At 40.4% G+C, this 23,703-nt stretch overlaps 3 protein-coding genes across 5 annotated transcripts in view; 2 read left to right on the top strand and 1 right to left on the bottom strand.

The window, feature by feature from the left end:
- Nucleotides 1-102: 102 nt before the first annotated feature.
- ncbp1 (nuclear cap binding protein subunit 1) lies at nt 103-14,008 on the bottom strand. 3 transcript variants are annotated; one of them, XM_088989363.1, is made up of 24 exons: nt 13,334-13,816; nt 13,194-13,240; nt 9,616-9,704; nt 8,395-8,495; nt 8,022-8,178; nt 7,850-7,957; nt 7,647-7,768; nt 6,530-6,599; nt 6,236-6,451; nt 5,786-5,883; nt 5,406-5,469; nt 5,216-5,326; nt 4,789-4,853; nt 4,663-4,725; nt 4,504-4,578; nt 3,633-3,736; nt 3,412-3,534; nt 3,220-3,322; nt 2,101-2,194; nt 1,920-2,023; nt 1,721-1,838; nt 1,323-1,466; nt 522-635; nt 103-432 (listed from the first exon to the last, which is right to left on the bottom strand). In XM_088989363.1, exons 2-24 carry the CDS (start codon nt 13,225-13,227, stop codon nt 319-321), a joined length of 2,391 nt encoding a protein of 796 aa, XP_088845489.1. In that variant the 5' UTR covers nt 13,228-13,240; nt 13,334-13,816; the 3' UTR covers nt 103-318. The 3 variants fall into 3 exon arrangements, with proteins under 3 accessions (XP_088845489.1, XP_088845491.1, XP_088845490.1); XM_088989365.1 differs by lacking the exons at nt 13,194-13,240; nt 13,334-13,816 and adding an exon at nt 13,886-14,008; XM_088989364.1 differs by lacking the exons at nt 13,194-13,240; nt 13,334-13,816 and adding an exon at nt 13,894-14,000.
- Nucleotides 14,009-14,033: 25 nt separating this feature from the next.
- Nucleotides 14,034-20,943, top strand: tstd2 (thiosulfate sulfurtransferase like domain containing 2). Its single transcript, XM_088989369.1, has 9 exons — nt 14,034-14,293; nt 15,372-15,661; nt 15,734-15,842; nt 16,280-16,399; nt 16,913-17,018; nt 17,380-17,495; nt 17,572-17,730; nt 18,816-18,954; nt 19,014-20,943. Exons 1-9 carry the CDS (start codon nt 14,168-14,170, stop codon nt 19,235-19,237), a joined length of 1,389 nt encoding a protein of 462 aa, XP_088845495.1. The 5' UTR covers nt 14,034-14,167; the 3' UTR covers nt 19,238-20,943.
- A 613-nt stretch (nt 20,944-21,556) lies between these two features.
- The window catches only part of fgfrl1a (fibroblast growth factor receptor like 1a), a 41,622-nt gene continuing 39,475 nt past the window's right edge, over nt 21,557-23,703 (top strand). The window contains exons 1-2 of the mRNA XM_088989351.1: nt 21,557-21,862; nt 23,609-23,697. Of these exons, the coding sequence (XP_088845477.1) occupies nt 23,634-23,697 (64 nt within the window). The 5' untranslated portion in view covers nt 21,557-21,862; nt 23,609-23,633. The remainder of the gene's footprint in view (nt 21,863-23,608; nt 23,698-23,703) is intronic.

Raw genomic sequence — 23,703 nt, 5'->3', positions numbered from 1 at the left:
CAATGGACATGAAGAGTTCTCACATTAACAAGGTCAAAGATGTGATTTGAATACATAACCGGTTTACTTCCTGTATTTCATCAAGAAAGCTGACAAATGTAGTTTACAGAAATTTGGAAGTTTTAATTCCTTTTCAATTCCACATAAAACAAATACAAAACGTTGGAAGGTTCTCTCTGGACTTGAAGTCCATCAAGGACCACATTTTTAAAAGAAAAAAACACTATTGCAAATATTGTGATTTGTTGTTGTTTTTTTGTTTTTGATTGGCTGAAGGGGATTCTTGATGCAAGAGCCATTAAGTTGTGCAGAGGATTTTCAGAGCTGAAGGGCGCAAAATTGCTGATAGACTGCTAGGATGTGGTGGTCCAGCTCGGCTGTGAACAGCAGGTTTTCCAACGTGCCCATGTACTGCTGGATGGTGAAGTGGTGCTGACGACAAACAGTAGTGATTGTATACTTCATTTGATGACTCAGAGTGCCAATGTATTTATGCGCATTATTACATGCGAGTGTCTTACCATTAGAAAGATCTGCTGTAGTCTCTCTACGCAGTTCTTGTACCACGGCGTGCTGACGTTAACACTGCCCGTCTCACAGCGCACCAGATGCTCAGTTAACAGCATTATGAAGCGCTGCCGAGCCACATATTGTTGTTAAATTACAATTTTTACCCAGACGATGGCATAGACGTCTCATGATGTCATCACAAATGGGTTAGAAATGTGATGACGACAGAAACAAGAAATTGAAGTGAGCGTAAAGAACCAAAGAAATGCAATTAATTCAAGGAAATTTTGACTTAATTGTGAGACATTATTGCAGGACATTTTGGATGGCACATCACATTAGATAAAAATGTGATAACGAAGACATGAAATAGAGTGGTCATGATGTAGCCTAAGATGAAAAAAAAATACCACATTCGGGGAAAACCCAGTTGGAACATTTTGCAAAAAGTGTCATTTCAACTTTGATAATTTAACAAAAACTGAATTTAACTGACTGAAGAACAGGGAAGTGAACTTGCCGCAATTTACAGTAAATTACGATTGTTTCCTCAAAATATCACAGACAATTTGATGCCACCACAAAGTTGGTATGTCATGATGACCAATGCAAATTTCCCCATTGTGGGACGATTAAAGGCTTTCTGATGAACTGGGGCAAAGTCACATTGCAAAGAAAAACTCTGAAAAAGATTAAAGCCAACAATCTATGATACAGTATTTTCCCCTGAATGTTGCCTGTGGCGCTTTTCACGACGTACCCCATCACGTCCCCCAAAATATACCAGGAGGTGTCAAAAGAAAGATTCGCACCTGGAAGATGACGAGGAAGAGGTTCTTCTGCTCGCTCTGAGCTGACTCCACCTTCTCCTGCAGCCGATCGATCTGCTCCTCCAGCTGACCCTCCTCATCCTCACTGTTCTTCTCCATGTCTTCCTCATCGCCGCTGTCCCTCGGCTGTCCAACGCAAACAGACAAACATACCATGACAATTTTTTTTCTCGATATACTGTGCAGCGCTGCTGGAGATGGTAGGTTATATTGAAATAGCTAAACCGATTGATTCCCTTTCATTGGGGATCTATTGTTGTGGTACACATTTGCTTTACCTTGTCAGAAGAGAATGTCCACTGGCAATCGATCATGCCAGTTTCATCTTTTATACAAACAGGCAAAATCATGGCACATTTCCTGCATAAAAGAAGACTCACCCTCTTATTTTGTTGCTTCTCCAGCTTGTCTTTGGCCTCCTCAAGCTCCATTTGGATTTTTTGGACGTGTTTGTTCATCTTCCGGATGGTCGAGTGCAGAATCTCCCAAATGTAAAGTCTAAGTCAGGTGAAAGTGGGAGAAGAGAACTTGTAGAACTTATGAATGACGAAATTGGATGAATAAGTAGACCAGGTGTACCTGGTGAACTCGTGAGCCATGTCCTGAGAGAAAAGCCAATTGGCCACTGCAGCGCAGTCCACAATCTGCGTACGGATCATTTTGTCCACCAGCACGGCGATCATCTAAAAGGATTCAGTAACATCAGCTAACACCCACCGCGAAAAGATATATTTGTGGATGTGAGGAGGGGGTGTCCTACCTGTGGGTGGTTCTTCCAGGCCTGGTAGACCACCTTGAGAATGTGCAGTTTGCCCTCGTCGCTCTCTGTCAGGTTCTTCAGGATCTCATGAAACCTGCTCACAAGAAGATCAGTTAATATGTATTCACGGCAAGCTTTTTCCCCCCTTCTTGAAACCATACAAAACTACTGTAATCACCCACAAATTTTGATCCCAGAACAGCTACCAATTATTTGACAACATAATCCATAAAATCAACTCGCATCTTATTTAATTTTGATCAAATGCGGTCCGAATACACCTTTACATGTGACCAACACTTTCCTAACTTCTTCCAACGAAGCAGGCGGATGTTCACTCTTGCCGTTATAAAACTGGTCGGTCGAGATGTACCACGGCAGACACTAAGATACACCACTGAGCTAACAGGCTGAGCTAATAAAAACATGCCATTCAAACGACTTTGTCACTGTTATGTACAAAAACACTATATTGTGCTGTTTTGTTCTCCCATATTCTCTTTGAACAATATTGTTTTTAATAATTGCCAACCACTTCTCAATGTTGTGATGATAATTGTTTCGGGAATAGAAAAAAAAAAACTCCAAATATGTAGGTGATAAATGTATCTAAATGGAGGGGCTTTGGGATAGGAGTTATCACAACTCGTCTTTCCCAAATGAAAAACAAAGTTTTTTTTTAAGAAAAAAGGCACATGGAAAAAATCCCACTGGGGATGCTGGCATCTTCTTTATCTGCTAGATCAGACAGCAGAGGCTTGACGAGTGAGGCTCCTCAAGTGATGCTGATATATTTGAGCTGTCCATTTCTGTTGATATTGGACCGAGTAATGAATTTTCTCCCATTATAAGTCTGGTGTTTATCATGCGCCCTAAATTGGGCCTTGATGAGTTCAAATTGAAACTGTCAGATGTACTCATTCAAGAATGTTTATTTTATTTTTACATATACTGTATTGCACAATGAGGGCTGTGACAAATACTTTCTCAGTCAAAGTTACGGTAACCAAAATGAGAAAAAGGCTGTCAGGATGTACATTGTAAAACTAACACCCTGACGATTGATTGATCGAGCTTTATTTAAAGTGTTGTGGTTTTAAGGTTCTGAGGTAAACTCACTTGCCGAGAGCACTGAATGAGTGGCTGAAGGATTTGGCCGCTAGGTGAAGAAGCGTCTGTAAGAAAATGTCCACCTTCAGCGGGTTGAAGCTTTCACCCTCGTCTACCAGAAGGGAAGGAAGCACAGATTTCAAATAAGATTCAAGTTCATATAAAAGCAGCTGACAAATATTTTCAAAGATGTTGAACAACCGTCGTCATCGTCTTGGTTAGGGTTGGGCACATCTTTGAGGATAGTGAGAATCTCCTCATTAGACGCCCGGTTCTTGATGGCATTGCTGACGGTCACTGAGATGGCGTAACCAGGCAACAACGCTAAGGCAAGAGAGAATGCCATATTTGACTGAATCAAAGTGAATGGGACATTTTTCAAACCTCTTCAGTGGTTAATAGGTGACAACACGATGGCTTACAAGCGCTTTCGTCTGCATATTTGTAAATGAAGACAGGCTCGGCCGGAATGAGGGCGGCGAAAGTGGGTGGAACAAGTTCCACTATCCTTTGGTGGTAAGACAACCTGCATAACACATACCCGTTCTGTTACAAGGACACATACTATAAATAGTGTTTGCATCTGGACGATTATTATTAATTGATTACACTCTTCCCTTTGTCAAGTACAGAATGATGTTGTTTTGTACATATAAAATGCAGGCCACTTTCATTCTCAAGCAGAAACTATATTCTTGAATACTATAAGCTTCAGTCGTGGCATCGATACGTCTGTACAAAAGTAAGCTTTCTCATCCAAGAGTCGTCACAGGACTGGTCCAATCGTTTACCCCCAATGTCCAGACATCCCACACAGCTATGATAGGTCCCTACTCTCAGGTTGGGGGGGGGGGGGGGGGGGGGGCAGAGGACCCCTGTGGGATTGTAATAGGCCAATCTCATCGATATATTCTTGGCATATTTATTCAACCTACAACAGAGCCTATGAGACAAAAGTGGTCAAGATTGCACGACTGTCCATGTTTTGATGTTAAGTGTTATTTTACTTTATGTTAAGTGTTTTGTTCAGCACATTGTTACAGCTTCTGTGAAAGCACTATACAAATCAGGATGTATTTTAATGTATTATGTGATGTTCACCAATTTTTGAGACTATCTGAACTTGGGGGATCAGAGATTTCATGTCGTGTCGTAGAAATGTTTGCTGGTAGGTAAAAAAAAACGTTATTGGATCTTTGGAAAGTAAAGTAAGAATCTCGTAAAATAACAGTCATTGCCTTCGGTGACTATTACGTGAGTAGACCTACGTAATTATGAAAAATAATTCCATACCTCATGCACTTCTCCAGAACCTCTTTGACAAATTTGGGTTTGGGTTTCTCAAGATCCAATGTCAAACAGTCAGCCCTTTACAATGACAACAAGAACAAATGCTCAATCAAGCCTGCTGACACAAAATATCCACAATTTAAGTTCATAGGCTACACTTGCCAATCATCCCAACTCCATCGGAACTGGAAGTTGCTCAAGTGGTGGGAGAACCAGTTGATGAGTCTGGAACCAGGAAGTGAACCAAGGTGAGATAGATAAAATGGGTGTGGAAGAGACTTTTATTACCTGTCGATGCAGGTGGTGTTCATGGTGTCCAGTCGCATGTAGAGCATCTCTGTGGCTTGCGCTAACTGAGGTGCGCTGTTAAAGAAATATTCAACATCCATCCGGCATTTTCAAGCTCATTTTGCTCAATTTACTTGGGGTTGTTGGATCAAATGCAAATTTTGCAGCAACTGGACAAAAAGTGCCAATTTTAACCAAACTGTCAGACTTAATGTTTATCATAAGTCTTTAGCTTTTTGGGGCATTCAAGGCAACAAAAGAAACAAAATATTAATGTGAGAGATGAAATAAAATATTTCAGCAATTTTCTCCATTTTCTGGAGAAAGAAAGAGTCTGCTACAAAGAAAAAATCTCATTCATATGAGAATTGTTGGAAAGTGAGGGTTGAAAACTGATATTACATTTCTCTAATGTAGACCAGGATACAACTTGTGGCAGTGAGCCTGGCTGCAGTTTGCAAAGTTCGATGAGCAGTGATGTGTACATTACATCAATGTGAGGGGGAGAGGGCAGCTGAAAAAGTTCTCCAAAAATCACCTGGGGGGACAAGGCGGAAAATGTTGTCAAAAATGTTTTAGGTTTGATTTTGTTTTGCATATGAAAGAAATAGACAAACCTCCACAATGTGGTAGTTGAGTGGGATCTTATTTTTGCCAGGGTAGCTGAGTAACTGAGCGGCGCTGCAATGTAAACAAGTGATGGTTGTATCTGTGTACCGCGATGCCTTAGCTTGAGTCTAATTTGTTTCGTGACCATTATTATGTTTAACTTCAAGTGGGAAAGCAGCTACCAATTCTATGCATCCTTTTTAGTGGTGAAGTTGCATGTCCGTATTCAGCATACTGTACATAACTTAAATTACTCGTAACACAATGAATAAACAAACCAGCACCACAAACGCCTCACATCTCAAGTCGATTGATTTGCAAGATGAGTTACCACACAGAAATCACATATTTCAACAAGCAGGAGTGTGAATACGATTTCGAGGTTTACCAAGTTCTACGCTCTTTCCAATGAGTCTTCATGATATATTGCAGGTTCTCTTCGATGACAAACCTCTCCACAGAATGACTGCCGGGCATGACCGGACCCTGATTGCAACATACAGCAATCACACAAGGTAATACATGAAAATCAAACGAGTAAAGCATGAGTGTTTAACAATTTAAGACAGGTGGGAAGTGTTATAAATTGTGGGAAAAACCCATAATGGCGCTACAGTGTAAAAGTATAATATGAAAGGGTCAATCAACCATATCAACCATGGACCATTGTAACTAAGATTAACCCGTAAAAAACAGAATTCAAAATAACATCCCTCTTCAATTAAAGTAATTCAGAACATTTCTTCCCAAAACAAAATAGGGAAAAAAAGTTTATTTGAAGCCTTGATATTTGTTGTGATCCTCTCAGAGAGCAGCAATGTGTGCTAAAATGGCTTACTTCAGGTGCGTCAGTGTAGTCAAACATGCGGAAGATGACGCGGGGCATGGGGTACTCGGCATTGGGGATGTGTCCGGGCGGCGTGAAGGGGGGTAAATTGTGCTGCAGCGCCTCACAGAGCACGCTGTCAAAAGCGATGTATGGACGTAGGATATGACGCTCCTGCCAGCGATCCTTCTTTAGCTTCTGGATCTGTGCCCAAAGGCACTCCAAGTACTGCCGGGACAGTCGGGGTTAGTCACAATCTAACCTTTTTATGTGTATGTGTGTCGAAATAAGTTTGAATTTTATAACCTCCTCTTGAGGGTGGGGCTTCTCAGCAGTCCACACCTGAAGCATAGGAAGATGTGTCTTTGACCGCCTCCTGAAAAGAACAAGTACAGTTCGTCATTGTTTTGTGCGAACAACAAACAGGGAACGTAAACAGCTGAACACACATAAAGAGATTCGTAAAACATATTGGGGACTGACGGAAAATACATTACCACCACAAAAGTTAGTCCCATTTATTTCAGAGAAAAGCAGTTACCGGACGGGAAAAGATTTTAGACAATAAAGTCGGTCATTTTCCTATCACCCAGGAAAAAGTTTTTTTAAGGAAAGAAGTACAAAGTAGTGAACTTATTGGAATAAAAATCATAAAATCCCACCACCCACAAAGTGCAGATGTCCAAATAAAGAGTGCGCATGGAACCACGTGTTTCCTGGACTTTGCAAGAACAAAGCAAATAATAATGTGAGCTTAACCCTTTTCTGCTCAAAATGAATGTGGTTTTTTAATGTCATTTGTATTTATAGGTTTTGTGTCCGTGTTTGTTACCGGTTCTAATGGGTATCACAACTGAATCAGCCCTGTGAAGGCCCTAAATCTGGCATGTCCAACTTCAGTCCTGGAGGGCCACTATCCTGTTTGTTTCCAAGCTCTATGATTGCAACACATCTGATTCAGGTGGTCAGCTCATCAACCAGCAGCATTAGAACAATCCTGATTATTTGAATCGGGTGCTTTGCTCATGGGAGCTGGAAACAAGTAGGACAGGGACCATTGAGGACAGAGGTTGGAGACCCATGCTCGAAATAAATGAATTGTATTGTATTACACTGCATTTAGCATAGCTCTATCTAGTGGATCTAGCTCTATTCAATAAGCCTTATAATGCAATGCGGCCTACATATGAAAACAGGTTTAAAATAGCCCACCATCGATGGTGCGCCTTACAGACTGGAAAGTGACCTTGAGAGTTTTGAAAGGTGCTTTTAAATGAAATGTATTGTTATTATTCTTAGATGTTTTGTAATGCAGAAAATAGGGTAGTCTGATTTTTCTATTTTGGAAGATGGGCCATAACACATGAAGAAAAAGGTGTGATTTTGCAAAAAGGTAACATGTTTTGTTCACATCAATTCCTACTTGAGGTAGCCTTCAATCTGGCTGAGGAGTCTGTCCATTTCCACATCCTTCTTTTCATAGAGTTCCTTGCCCACCCACGGCAAGCAGGACAGCACCACGTACACAAACCAATCCGACCGAACCTTTGCACCCAAGCAAACAGAAACACTTGATGAACTGTTATCGACGACCGAGATACTGTATGACATCGTGAATGAAAATACCTGGGGTACATCTTCCTCTTGCGTAACGCTGACAAAGTTCTCAAACATGGCCACCATGGATGGAGCGGCAATCACATGGCAGTTAACCAAGTCAGATAGGAAGCGAACCTACACAAAATCCACTAGTTGGAAGAAAACTAGGCTGACATGTTCAGGTGTTGTGCTATTTTACCAAGTAAACAGCCTCATTATAGTGGTTGTTCTTCAGAGTCTCTTTCAACTGTCGGATCATGGCCTCCACAAATTCGCCCCCAAAGTTGTAGTTCCTGGCGTTGAGGAGCCCCACAAGCGTGGTGTACACGCTAAGCTTCTCTGGGAGGAGACGAGCCCTATGGACGCAAGTCGTTTGATGATGAAAGCAACTACAACAAAGTGTGTCTGTGTGTGTGTGTGAGAGAGAGAGAGACAGAGAGAGAGAGACAGAGAGAGAGAGAGAGAGAGAGAGAGAGAGAGAGAGAGAGAGAGAGAGAGAGAGAGAGAGAGAGAGAGAGAGAGAGAGAGAGAGAGAGAGAGAGAGAGAGAGAGAGACAGCGAAGTTTACTTACACTGTGCATAAAATACGAAGGATTTTATTCTTGTAGTTGGGAAGGTCAGCCTCCAACACACCGGCAAGCCCCTCAAGGTTGCTCTCCAAGGATGACTTGCTCTGGCAGAACAATCATTACAACTATTATTGTTGTCTACCGCTGTGTCCGCTCATGCATAAAATGGCTACCAGAATAGACCTTTAAAGTAAAAATATCCCCAAACACAACTGCACTCTATGTAACAATTGTGTTATTTGGAATCCAATCCAACTCTATTAAGGAAATTGAAGGCATTCCGCGCTTCACGTTTGGTGTTTAGTACTTTCCAACGGCACCGACCTTTCCGCTGAACAAAGTGGGGCTGTGAAAATTATTCTCATTACAGTTGCAAAAAAAGCACAATGGCCCCAGAGCTGTCCAGCGGTGACAGTCAAATGGCACAGACATTCCTCCAATTCAAAAACAGGACTGGCATATTCAAGTTGCCGAAAAGGCGCAACCGCTCAGCAGAGTCTCCTCCTTGATGAATGTCATGGCCAAAAATGCTGAAAAACAATCCATATCCATTCCACACAAGGCACAACAACTCAAAAGTGACAAAAGAAAACACAAAAAAAAAAAAAAGCAAGACTCGTGAGAGCACCTGCTGACGGCTCCCTACTCGGGCAAAATCAGTGACTTCTTGGACATCAGCAGCCATATTGACAAAATACATGTTTTATGCTAATGTGAGACCCTGAGTCGCGAAAGAGATGAGATGAACAGAAGTCCTGTACTGCACCGTACAATGCTACGGGCACTCATACAAGGCACGTATTTTTGGGTGTTTTTTTTGTGTTTAATTGATTAATTTTTTGAGTACTTAAACTACGTTCGAATCCACTGCCGCTGTGGGAACAATGTGTCCCGGGTGTGAGGGCGCATGTAAACCTCCTCGTTCCTCCATGGAGATGGCAGTATCTACAGGGACAAGGGGTCTTACATGATCCCACACACCCAGGAGATTGCAACAGCGGGGAGGGACTTGTTTGCAGCCATGACCAGGTCTGGGAGCCTTGAGTTGAACGTTTGTGATATGGACAACTGATTTTTAGACACAAAGTTAATTTGTCTCACATTTGTATATTTAAATATTTTAGACATGTTTGTACCCATATACACAAAAACATTTCACTTCAGTTTGCATAGCAGGTTTAAAAATCATCAACTTTGTCACCACTTTCGGTACAAAACAGTTACCTTTTCTCCCACATTGCATATCAAAGACTCCAGGCTGTCTTCAATCTCAGTGGGCTCAGAGGTTCTCCTCCTCTTGTGATCCTGGCCTCCTGTTAATTTGACATTGGAGCAAATATTACCAACATTTTACGGGGAGCAAACACCACGACACTCTTGTTGCTTGTGTGCCAGTGTATTGTGTTCTATTGGATACGGTTGCTTTCAACTTCCATCTTAGTGGACTTGTGCCCGAGTGTAACAATGTCCTTATGTACAGTGGGGCCTCGGTTTACGAACACCTTGCCTTACGAACTTTTCGGTTTACGAACGTTACATTTATGAAAATTTAACCTTGGCATACGCACTATTTTCGCAATACACACCTCCCACCACGGCTGGCGGAGTAATCTTCGGCGGAAGAACACAAAAGCACACGACCGAACAGCGTCCCAGCCGGCCTACCTTTCCACACCCCCTTTCTATGAGTGCACACGTCTACCCTCTTCAACGATACTTTTGCCGTTATGGGACCGAAAAAGATCCCACCACAGGCTCGTGTTCAGCCGAAGAAGACAAAACAAAATAACAGTCGAGGAGAAGAAGGAGATCATTGAGAAACACGAACGAGGTGTGTGTTTGTGGCGTCACATGTGCGCACCGCGGCTGTCATGTGAATCTCAGCCTGACACATCTCCCACGCTGTGTGTCACTTCCCTGAGAGTAACTTTCTACTACCATTCTACAAATAAAGAGCCTGGTATGCTCAGTCCACCATTGCAACCATCCTTCGCCTAAAAGCTTTACACAAAGGAGTTATTTAGTCGATGCTTTCACGTGACTAATGACACCGAAATTGTCACGTGTGAGGTGACAGCTGGGGCAGGGCCGCCGCTCCCGACCTCCGCCAGCCGAAGAAGACACAAAACAAAATTACAGTCGAGGAGAAGAAGATCATTGAGAAACACGAGGTGTGCGTGTTGATCCCCTAATCACCGATACTGGCACATTTCAACGAGTCGCTGTCACTTCACCAGTGACATGATTACGACGCCTCACTGTGTCTTGTGCTGACAAGTCCAAGCGTTTGCTTTGCCCGAGGTGATTGTTAGCCGCGATCGCGCAAGTTTGTTGCTTTCCGGGATGGCGAGTGTGCCATTTTATTTTGCCTAGCTTGACAGGCTGGACGGATCACACCCGCCCGCCTTCTTTTGTCGCGTTTTATTCCGGGTCCGTGGAATCATCGGACTTGCGCTTTTTGTTGTAATAAAATCTCTGCCAGCACCTATGGGACTTGAAGTGGATCCAGATGACATCGAGGAGCTTGTTGCTGACCATAATGAGATCCAGAGGATTTGATTTGCCTTTAAGAGGACAAGCAGAAGCAGGCCATTCAGGAGTTGATGTGCAGGCTTGATTGAACAGTAATTTAAAACAGATTATTATCTTACAGACAGTGTATTGTTGGTGTTCAAATACTTGACATGTTTCGGCGTCTACTTCCGCCTTCATCCGAACGAAGGCGGAAGTAGACGCCAAAACATGTCGGTTTTAAATTAGATATCAAGTAGACAGAATGAACTTAATACAACCATTGATTGAACAGTTCCACCCAGAAAAGGCTATGAGAATAATCAACATGATGAATGATAATGTGATGCCTCAGTTTCGTAAGACCTTGCAAGTCAGAAAGCAACAGGTGTCAATGAAGAGCCATCAACCACCATCACAAATGTAAATAAAGTGACTTTATTATACAGTGCAGTGTATTTCTTTCATTACAATACAATAGCACATTTATTATACATAGAATAAGGTATGTTGTGTGTAGTTTTAAGGCTTATTCAGTTGAGAATTATATTTTATGGAGACCTGGGAACGGATTATTCTCATTTTAAAGGTTTTCTATAGGAAATTTTTGGGGATACACAATTTTCGCCTTACACACTTTGTCTGGGAACCAATAAAGTTCGTAAGCAAAGGTCTCACTGTACTTGTATTGGCATCCGTGTGTGCTCATGGAGTTATCTCCTTGTCTGGGTGTGTCTTAGCATTCAGGTAAACATACCAATTTCTGCTTCGCCATCCTTGTATTTTATGTCATACGAGAATTTATCTCCTTGTGTCTTCTTTACTTGTGCCCTAGTGCACATGTGCCATTGCATTCTAGTGGACTTGTGTATTTATCAACTTATATCCATTTCACGGTAAGATCAGAGCATTGTCATCAAATGGTGAGGATAGTTTTTACTTTTCTGAATGTTGCTGTGCCAATGACCATTTTTTGTTTTTGGAGCCTTTTACTGAGCGAGTTGCTTGTTCTGTAGCCACAAAGGGACATAAGTCTTCTTGTGCCGGTCCCAAGCCCGGATAAATACAGAGGGTTGTGTCAGGAAGGGCATCCGACGTAAAAGCTTGGCCAAAACAAACATGCGGATCAAACCTCTAAAGGTGGAGGATACTGATTTGCTGTGGCGACCCCTTGAAGGGAAAAGCCGAAAGGAAAAGAAGAAGATATCCGAACAACCTTATGATCCGGTGGAGTGATGTCTTGCCATTGTTTGACCAAATGTGCTTGGGCCATTGCAAATGTGTCTTGTTATCCTAATGTTCTAGGGGACTAGTATCCTCATCTACTTTATTCTGAGTAGACTTGTATGTGTGTATACTTTTGTCTGAGTGGACTTATAACCCTGCAACCTTGTAAAATTGTGAAAGTACTTGGTCTTAATAGTACTCCCAGGTGATTTCTACTGTCTTTGTGACTGATTTATTGTTGTGTGTATGATACTTGCTCCATGTACAGCACTTTTGAAAGTGCTCTATAAATACAGTTGACTTAGGCTGAAATTAGATGTGTTCAAGCATCCACCTTTCCTTGTGTACTTGCGTAGTTGGATACTTTGGTCAGAGCACCCCGTGTCTTAATCGTTAGCGTTCACTATCAATTGAGAGCGGTCACAAATTTCGATTTTATCTTACAAAGTCTGAAAACTATTGTGGTATTTTAGACATGATGAGCTGCATGGATTTGACATTTATAGGGTAATGTGAGATGAGTCTAGAACAGTGACATAAGGTCGTAGTTTAATGTGTATCTAAATGTTGAATAAAAAGCAATCAAATATTTATTTTGGGATGCGGCGTTGGCTAAACTACTCCCTATTTCTGTCAAGTCGGGGGTTGACAGTGCTTTACCTTCATACAAAAACTATATAATTATATTTGTGTAATTTAATGTGCACATTCAATAAACTGGTGTGTTTTTATATCAGCACTAAGAAACAGTGAACAGGTCACTGTTTCTTAGTGCTGATATAAAAACACAAATGCCCATGGTGCTTGAGTCGGTGCTCACTCAATCGCTAAAAACATTGCAAACAAAATCGGTCAGCATTGCACATACCCATGCAAACTAAAAGCAAAGAATATGAACGAGCAATAATATTTTAAGCACATCTCTTGTTATATTTCTTCCGAATACGATTTAAAAACAAATGTGACTGGGCCAACAATAACAACAACTGGAAGAGGCTACTTGCTACTAGCCGCAATTCATTTGCTCCAACGTGGGAAAACGAGGACGTTCAAGTTAAACTTACCGTCATATGAGTCACTATGTCGCCTCCTGGACATGTTTTAATCCGCTCTGCCGGAAAGTTTTATTGAAAGAAAAACACCCAAAATTAAACGGAGACAAAAAAACGGAAAAGGCGCCTTTTCGTGTATCTATAGAACTCACAATACAGCGAGTGATGGGCAACAATTAGCCTAGCTTAGTCGGCCAATTTAAGTGAGACACGCTTCCGGTTGTGAACAACACGAGGAAATGGAAGAAGCTGTGTCCAAATTCAGTATTCGTCCTCCGAAAGCTGCATTTTCGGCCACATGGCCTCACTTTCGTCGTGACTCGACCGCATCAGTGTCCACGTTTAAACCAACCATGTCTAACCCTGTCGCCATATTTTATCCAGTCCAAAGAGGCTACGAGGAGGAGTCTTTCAAGACGTCGAAGAATGGAGCTAGCTAACTGTCTTTCAAGAACGTAAACGATGCGCCGTCGGGGGCGTTTCAGGGGTCGTTAATGTAGTTTCGGAGGATGGAGACTGAATATGGACACCGCCAGAGATCGATGGCAATTTTGAAATGTAATTGCAATTTTATATGCCATGAAAGACAGAGGTCGGATGCTTTTCGTTTTTTTTTCTGGACGAATAAAGTGCATTACATGAAATGGTAAATGAGCTTTTACATACATAGCGTGATTTTTATAAGGGTAAAAACGGTGCCTTACATAGTTACCTCATCGCAGCATCAGGATCAACTGGGGGATCAACGTCTTGATCAAGGACACCAAAAATCGTCGCAATTACCATCAGATAACATGGAAATTAGTTGCTATTTTTCGCGATTTTCTGGTACAGCAGGTGGCGACACACAACAAGGAAATGTAATCCCCAAAACAACCAGAAGAAGAAGAGGTGCAACCATTTCTTCTGTCCGGCCAATCCAATGGGAGCTCGTTTGTTCATTGACAAGAGAAAACAAATCTATATACAGCGTATACTGTTAAAAAATGACTTCGCTTTGCTCAGAGTTCCTCGAGTGGGACCTTGAAAATGTGTGTTCGTCGAACATATTAAAAGAGGAGAAGCAGCTCTGTGCGTCGCTCAGAAAGTTCTACAATTTACACCGGAGGAAGGTGAGTCGGGTAACCCCAATCACACAAATTCTAAATACGATTTGTAAAGTGATTTACAGTATTTGTAGAAAGTAACAGTGCGATTAAAAAGAAAGAAAAACAAGCAAATGAAATGAAGCCAACACTAAATGCCAACCAAGTCGAGAGAAATCAAAACTAAAATGAAGAAAATGCAACACTATTTGTACCTTTTATTAGTTATCTGTAAAGTCTTAGTGAAGTTTGGCCAACTATGGGTGAGCTAAACTGTGAAGTTAACGCAAGTTGATAAACATTGTATTACGGAAACATATAAAGGAACCGGCTAACGATAACGATAGGAAGTATAACGGAGTTTTAATATTTACAATAAATATTGTTTTATAGTTGAGCAGACTTCGGCTGGTTCTACATAAGTGTGTTTTAATGCGGCTTTCAATATCAGTCTATCGGACCAATTTTGCAGGATTGAAACATAATGTTTTTTTGCATTACTGGTCTGATAGTTATCGGTCCGGTCAAATTTGTACACTGCTAATTTAACACTCATCATCCAACATTATTTGGAGGGATAAATTATATCATTTAGAAAAAAATGCACCTGGAAGTATGCATGTATTTTCTCATGCTGAACACAGTCTAACTTCCCCTAACAACACAAGAAAGTCTTGAAGTGTGCCCTGGAAATAGCTAGGGTACATTGTCTCATCTCATTTTCCGTACCGCTTATTCCTCATTAGGGTCGCAGGGGTTGCTGGAGCCTATCTCAGCTGTCTTCGGGCACGAGGCGGGGGACACCCTGAATTGGTTGCCAGCCAATCGCAGGGCACACAAAGACATACAACAGTCACTCTCACACTCACACCTAGGGACAATTTGGAGTGGTCAATCTGCCTGCCATGCATGTTTTTGGAGTGTGGGAGGAAACCGGAGGACCCGGAGAAAACCCACGCGGGTCCGGGGAGAACATGCAAACTCCACACAGGGAGGCCGGACCGGGACGCGAACCGGCGACCTCTGCACTGTGCAGCCGGTGTGCTAACCACTCGACTACCGGGCCGCCCTTACATTGTAAGTCACAAAAATGTTTATTTTTCAGTCCTTCGCTGCCTTTGTCGCATCTAAGGAGGAAGCAAGTCCCGAGGTGGTGGGGAGTCTATCCTGGTCCTGCTGTGGCCGCGTGTTTGCTGAGCAAGCTGCCATTCACCAGCATGTTGCCAGAATGCACAGCAATGAAATTCAACAACTGGCACGTGCCCAGTACAATCATTCGCTGAACAAAGGGCAAGAAGAAAAAGACAACGCCAAACCAAACAAAGAAAGCTTGTCCGTGGAGGTCAATGCGTGGATGCCAGACATGAGTCACATCACTGAGGAGCAGCTGGACAAGTAGCCACATTTTCAGTCATTTTATTAGTAATTTATATATGAATTTAACTCCATTGTTTTTCTTCTGCCTAGAGGCCCTGGCAAAGTTCTGCTTTACTATCGCTACTGCCACGTGGAGGAGCCGGATGTTGTCTGCGCTTGGCAGAGAGCTCTATGCCAGCGCCTCCATCTAACTGGCAAGGTACGCAACTATCCTGACTGAAAGTAAAAGCTCCATGCAATGGTGAGATGCTTTAGTGGATTTTCAGTTCCTTGAGGATATTTCTTCTTATTGTTATTACTATTCTTTATATTTTTTGTATTGTTGTGTAAAACTGACATTAAAAATTAATTGTCGCATAGAGTGGTGCCTTGAAATATGAGTGACTCAATGTATTACCATTTTGAGATATGCGCCGCTGCTGCCCTGACAATTTTCTTGCTTTGACTTGTGAGCGCATACTTTAGGGACAAGTGCTCTCTAGTGGCAATGGCTGAGATAAATGAATTAAATGATTCCTTATTTTAACTGTTTTTTTTTCCCCACAAGTATACAAACCTTTACTGAAGCACAGCATGTTAATTGTTTTTCACTTCTGGCGAAATATTCCCCGGGACCAAATGAGTCTTGTTCTTTAGGTGAGGGTGGCCACAGAGGGCATCAACGGAACAGTGGGGGGCACCCGTGTTGCTACCAAGGTCTATGTGGGCGCAATGTGCTCGCATCCTTTTTTCCAAATGGAAAAAGAGGATTTTAAGGTATGGTATTTCACACAAAAAAAAACATAAAAAATACACACATGGTCTGTTATGCTATTGTGTCTGCTGCTTAAATAGAAATTAGCTGTCTGGATGTTTTTTGATATTAAAAAAACATAAAAACAGCAAATGAACATGAATGTGAATGCAATGAGTTTGCAGAGTATTGTTGCCACATTACACAGTCTCCTCTATGGTTGGAAAGAAATGAAATTATAATTGATTGTCACTCACGTTCAATAAAACTCATGATTAACGCAACTGCATTGAGTTCCATTCTGACTGCAAATATTCATATTTTTAATAATGCACCAAGTTACTACAACAAGTTTCTTCTATTTGCAGCATTGATTCTGAGAATGCCTTCTTTATGAAAGTCAAATTGAATCTGTATGAAATCCTTACCTGATTCGAAAATGAATTATGAAAATGCTTTTGTTAATGCACTACTGTGTGTTTGTGTGTGTGTGTGTGCACGTGTGTTTGTGTGTCCCTTTCCCTGTGTGTGATCAGACAAGCAATGGCGGTTCTGAGTGTTTCACCGATCTGAAGGTGGGTGTCTTTGAAGAAATCGTCCCAATTGGATTAGACCCTGACGTCCTCTCCTACCACCTGGCAGGTAACACTAACGTGATGCCAGGTTGGCAAGGCAACCAACTGTATGTGAAGATAACCTGATTTACATTTTCAATTATTCATGCAAATTCCAATTTATGACGTTGTGTAAAATGTAAATAAAAACGGCATGCAATGTATATTCTTTTTTTAACCCCTATTGAATAGAATATGCTGTCAACAACAAGTGATTTAATATTTTAAATAATGTTTATAATCAACCAATCCTAAGGAGACAAAAAAAATCTATCATTTTAATGAATACCCAGATCTAAAACCAATTGATGATGCAAAGGGACATAGCTGTCTTTTTTCCCTCCCCCCAAAACTTGCATAAAGTGGTTATTTCATGTCTTGCTCCTCAGGAATCCATCTGGAGCCTGAGGAATTTCACAAAGAAGTGGCTGCTTTAATGGCCCAAGGGGATTCGCACAGCGACACCGTCTTGCTGGACTGCCGCAATTTTTACGAAAGTAAAATTGTATGTAATTGCTTCCGTTTACCGATCAGGTTACCTGGACGTCTGTGATTAAAAAAAAAGGGTCATCTGCCATCAGGGTAAATTCTTACACTGTCTGGCCCCCGACATCCGCAAGTTCAGCTACTTCCCGGACTATGTGGACCAGAATCTAGAGCTATTCCGAGGCAAGAAGGTACTCATGTACTGCACTGGAGGCATCCGCTGCGAGCGAGGATCTGCTTACCTCCGCTCTAAAGTGAGCATCTCTTTTTTTTTCTTTGCTCTGTTTTTATTTGTAAGTGTAGAGTGTCACACATCTGATTGGGCCAGTTTGTCAGTTGACTGTAGTCTTAAAAAATCAATCTTTCAATTACCACTGAAATTGTCAGACATAAATATTGATATATTTATTTGGGACACAACTCCAAATCAGACAATGTTCAATTATGATTAGCTGCTTGTAAAGAGCACTAAACATGTCACCACTTTTGAATTAATTGCATTAGGCTTTTCACCTTTTGTCTCCTCATCAATTCAATATGCACAACAAATATTCAAATAAAAAAAGATTAATGTTCTTGAGTATTTTTTGAAACAAAATATTTTTCATCAGGACATTTTAGTGCTGACATTTTAATCCCGGTCCATGATAATACAGTATTTTTCTCAACGTTACAGTATTTAACTGTCAAAATCTAATCTCACCCCTTACCTTGTTGTCAGTGAACTGACCAAATTGTCATTCAACTGTTGTTCTACCCTTGGGCAGCGTCATCTTAGATTCAGCTCCAAATAATACATTTAGATCTGATTCAGATTTAAATGTAAATTTTAATATTTTTAGATGTTGTTAATTGATTTACTGTACTACAACTAATTCAGTATTTTTAATGATAATGATCTACACTATAACTTGAGCAGATTTTTATATCATCGTTTTATAATGGCCTGACCATTATAATCTCAAAACTCATCAGACAGGGTTATTTGTAATTTTACTGTTGGATTTATTTATTTAAATCTGTTTTTGTTATCTTTTTCCTTACTTAAAAAAAAAAGATTTATTTTGCATTTCTCCAATTTATGTTCATCTGTTTCTTTGCATATCTAGTCAAAAGCGTGTAGTTAATTTTTTTGTCATTGTTTGTTATTATATAATTAGTTTTTACAGGATGGATGAATGGATATTTAATGAGTATTACTTTAAATATGTCAATGATAAACAGGTATTGGTTGTACATGTGTAGCATAATATTGGCTCTTCGGAACTAAACTTTGTTCCAGGGGAGCAACAAAAAAATGTTATTTTGTCATTTTACTATTTTTGTATCCTCTTTTCAGAACGTGTGCAAAGAAGTTTACCAGCTCAAAGGTGGAATCCATAAATACCTGGAACGCTTCCCCGACGGATTTTACCGCGGGAAGCTGTTTGTTTTCGACGAGCGCTACGCCATCTCCTCCAATGACGACGTCATCATTGGTGAGCCCCTCCCCCCTCCTCTGTTGCACTCAAGCCTTCTAACCTGAATTGATCTTTAGGTTGCAGGTACTGTGGACGGCCCTGGGACAGCTACCAGCTGTGCACCACACGCTATTGCTGCCAGCTGGTGCTGTCCTGTCCCATTTGCCGCTCTGAGGGCCACACTGCCTGCTGCCCCGGCTGCCTCACTGGCAGTGCACAGCGCAAAGAGGGGTGCGAGTGTACCGACGGACGTCCTAGGATCCCTCAGGATGTGAATAATGATGGCATGCCACTTCATTAGGTATACTGGGTTGAGGACAACACTTTTGGCATTTCCCCCCCCCTCCTCTGCGGCCAAATGAGAAGACCAAAATATTTGGAATAAGTGTCGTGTGACGCAATTCACTGCAAACCACAACAACAAATGCGTTGTTTCAGTCCATACAGGGTGCAAATACTGTCCTGTACTTCAGAACTGTGCCATATTTTCCATACTAAAAGGCTCACCTAAAACCATTCTCTTAAAACATCACTGCTCGCCTTAAAATAAGTTGCGCCTTGTGTATGGTTGTTACTGTAATATTTGAAGCCCAAAATGGCTTTTTGCTGTGGAGACATGCTCATAACAGAGAGTTCAAACTTAAGTCGATCGGTTATGGAGTTGAACACGGAAATAGAGCAGCAACAAGAGAGTTGAACATTGTGTCAGTGTTATAACTTGCTGATGGTTAAGTGAACTGTTTTTTTTTAATAGACTTTACTCACATCAGATTGTTCTGTTCAAAGAATGTATTGAATGTATAGGTACATGGCTTTGACTATTTCTTTTGTGGACAACCTTTCACTTTTATTTCCTACTTTTAAAAACAGATATCTATATTTTGTACTTCTTTGTTTTAAAAATTGTTGAATGATTTTTAATTAGAATCAGAAAATACAATGCAAGCAAAGCAGGTGTGTCCAAAGTCGGTCCTCGTGGGCCGTTGCACTGCTTATTTTTCAGCTTTCCCAGGAGTAACACAACATATTCAAATACCGGTAATCAGTATGATTTTCAATGTAAAGGGTTAAAGGCAAAACACATGAACTAATGGATTCAGGGAAGCTAAATATTCCCCATTTGTGGCCATATTGAAAGGGGTGTTTTTGAAACGCCCCGGGTTCAACCACAACACTCAATATGAGGCATATAGGATGGGGTGGAGCCGCAGACAAAAGAGGCGAGGCACTATTCAGGTCGAGAGTGAGAAAACGTGAAACTTTAGGTAGGTTTGAGTTGCTTTTGCTGCTGCTGTTAGAGTGATTTATTAACACAGTTGTGAAATATGTCATGATATAGATGCATGCTTTAACCAATTGCTGCATGACTTCATCTAGCAATGTAACAAAGATAATATCATAGAGGCAGAAAAATGCATTCCTGTAGATTTATTCTACAAATGTATTCTTAAGGTTTGATCATTTTAACTGGATAGTATGCAATTGTGATCAAACTGTCATGAGGAAAGAAGAATATATACGCTCGAAAGGCTTGTGATTTTTTTGGGAACAAAATACTGTATATCAGTTATTTACAATTTATTAATTTGATTTTACTGTTTTGTATTTTAAAATGTAAGCATTGACAATAATTTATTACATTAATTTAATATTCCTTATCAATGTTGATATCAGTCATCCATTGTTGTGTCACTGATCCCACCTTTAAATTTACCTTCGATGGATCGCAAAAGAAATCGACCATCGGCCCCAAGAATATTTTAAAAATCTTTGCAAGTCAACATTACCTTCTATTTTAGTGGTCGGGTGTACTGAATGACATGGCCTTTTAGACTTACATAGCTGGAAAGGGGCATTTTGTTGGAAATGTTTGTTTCCTTTGTTGTATTTTACCAGTACTGATTACTTTTTGGTAAAAAATTGGCCTTTCTTTTCAGGTTAAATATATCTCCGAGTGGTTAGTCCACTGTGTTAGAGTGAAACTAAAATAAATGCTGATGAATGTTGACTCGCTGTTCAAATTTTGTCTCCTGTCTCGAAGCATGTTTGATGTGAGGAGAAAGAAAGAAAAAATCATAGGTGAAGAGGGCAGAAGAGTAACTGCTTTTGAATGTCATTGTCATGTGCTTTTTATATTACCGGGTAAAATCTTTTGAAAGTGGATTCTAGTGGGAAAAAATAATTTATTGTGCGGATATCTTTATGAGGTGTTTCTTTGGGATTAACTCGGTTCTGTATGTCGTAATGATTTACGACGGACAGATGGCAGTATTTGTCCGCCAATCCTGTCCACAAACTTTTTCAAGCAGTGTGTACTAACTTTCAATGTTGAATTATTTCCTCCTTGAAAGTCCATCCTGTATTTTATTATTAGTTATTTTAAATAAGCGGCAAAGGTGTGGCAATTGTGGCTCCTCTGGTCCCATTAGTTCTTAATCAAACTTATATGGGGATAAAACACGTTTGCGTGACATTTGAAATGCTCTTCAATGCATTTGGCATTTATTTCTGCCATACGTGCTCCAAATTTGTCCTCGACGCGCCTGCTCTTTCATTGGTCAGCGCGTTGATTGGCCTTGCCTATGATTGCCTGAAAGTTCCGCGAGTGGGCGGGAACGCTTAGTCCAGAGAAGCACACTCTTCTGCCTGCGGCTCAAAGTTTGAGGACGCCGCGGCACCCTGGGCGCTTTGTTTTTAAAACGTAATACCCCCTCAGTTTGGCATTCTGATTTCTGAAAATAGCTTTTTATAATAATTGTAGTATACAAGTCGTCGCTCTTCCCGGTAGTCGTCAAATTTCCAGGCAATTGACGCGTGGGGGCAAGACGTTAACGTCATTGTTATTTTGTGTTATTTTTATTTTTATTCGTACCAGCGGATTAGCTAATTTAAACATTCAGTGGCTGGTGGACATATATTTTTAAAAGTAAGTAACATTATATCTACTATTAATTCGCCTGTCACGTGTTAATATTTTGCATGCGTGTAAAAACGTTATTTTTTAGAGGTGGCCAATTTAAGAAATCTTATGACAATGTGTATTAAACCATAACACCTGCATGTTTATCTATAAATTCACGCCAAAGACCAGCTGTTTTGTTTTTAATGAAGGAATTAATAGAGTGGAAACGTTGAAACTACGAAAATGGTATTTTCTTCACGCTACTTATTAGTTGGTCTCAAAGTGATATAATATAATCAGACAAAAATCACATAAAAGACTCAAAACCCAATCTTTATGTCCTATTTTGACTGATATGGTAGACTTTCACCAATGTTGTGTCACTAACATCATTTTGGTAGAACTACTTTCCTTCCAATATCGAAATAATCTTTACAAAATAAATAAATACATTATACCAGTCGAGATTACGTCATAAATACTCAATGTTTGTATGTCAAAATTGGCACGTGCTTTTTGAACCGGTGGACCCACTAATAAAGTGATATTACAGTTCAATTTTAGGTAGAAAGTTTTATTGACAAAAGAAGTGTGAATTGATTTATCCTAAATCGCCTTTGTGGTACTCAGTGACAAAAAAGCAGAGGTGATAACATTGAAAAAAATCAAAATTTGATGCTTTTCAAAGCTGTGATATTTGTTATTATCTTCCATTACTTGTTGCTCTCTAGGTCAGAGATATACAAATAAGAGTACGATAAATTGCATAAGGACATTTCAATGTTTATGTGTGATTATTTGACTGATGTGGCAGATTGTCAAATTATTAATACAGTATTCAATGAGCAGCAATAAAACCACTCTCCTTAAAGTGTATCCATGTAATTTTTATAAAGTAGTCAGATAAAAAGCCAAAGTACAGGAAAAAGAGAGACACTCTTTCCCTGGACAGGTGTTTGTAATAAACGCCACTATAAATAATCAGTGTTATACAGTCACAGAACACCTCAGTTGAGTTTTGACAGGTTTATTTACCTGCCATCCTCTCAAATCCATATGATTTGTTCTAAAACCTTGAGAAATGCCTGGAGATCTGTTTTCAACCTTCTATGCCCGTCATGAGGTTTTGGGACTGAACTAAAATGACAAACTGTGTGAGGTGGAATAGGGAGAATAGTTGCCAAAGAATGCAGCCATAGTCCAAGGAAGAATTACAGTTTGCAACAGAACACATCACAGAACACATCACAAACTACAATAGAGAGTGAATCAAATCAAAACATTGTGCCATGAAGTCATACCAAAAAGAGAAGACAAAAGTTGTTTACACAGAAAAAAATATAATATGAGAAGCAAAACATTTAGTAACATTACAGCGTAAATTTGGAAAATAAGAAAAAAGCTTTAATGTTTTCAGAAAACTTCACGCCACAAGGAGGACATATTATCAAACCTGCCACACACCTTATAATACAGCCAAATGCGACTGAACTGGTGACAAAACTGACAACATTTAGTTAGCAAGTAAAACCAGGAAACCTCTACACACAACCTCTACAAACAACCAAATTGATGCAATGAAAAAAAACAGTGATTTCCATCATTCTTTTCAGGAAACACATTATTTTTAATGACACCACAACTATGTTTGAAAAGGAATAAAGGATTAATTTTGTATAATTGACGTTTTTCAAATACATGTACTTGCAAGTACCTGATAGTTCTCAACAATTCATGGTTTATTAAAGACAATAATTATTTTTCTCATAGGTTGAAGAACTGTAAAACCTTTGCAATGATGTCAGCATTGTTCCACCTGCTACTTCTAAAGTCCATTGTAATGTGCAGCATGGCCAGAGGTCAGT

This window comes from Hippocampus bargibanti, linkage group LG02 (assembly GCF_051943395.1).
Source record: "Hippocampus bargibanti isolate YZ-2025 linkage group LG02, ASM5194339v1, whole genome shotgun sequence".
Lineage (NCBI taxonomy): Eukaryota > Metazoa > Chordata > Actinopteri > Syngnathiformes > Syngnathidae > Hippocampus > Hippocampus bargibanti.
The sequence above is the reverse complement of the archived record's forward strand: the minus strand, read 5'-3'. Positions and strand labels throughout refer to the sequence as shown.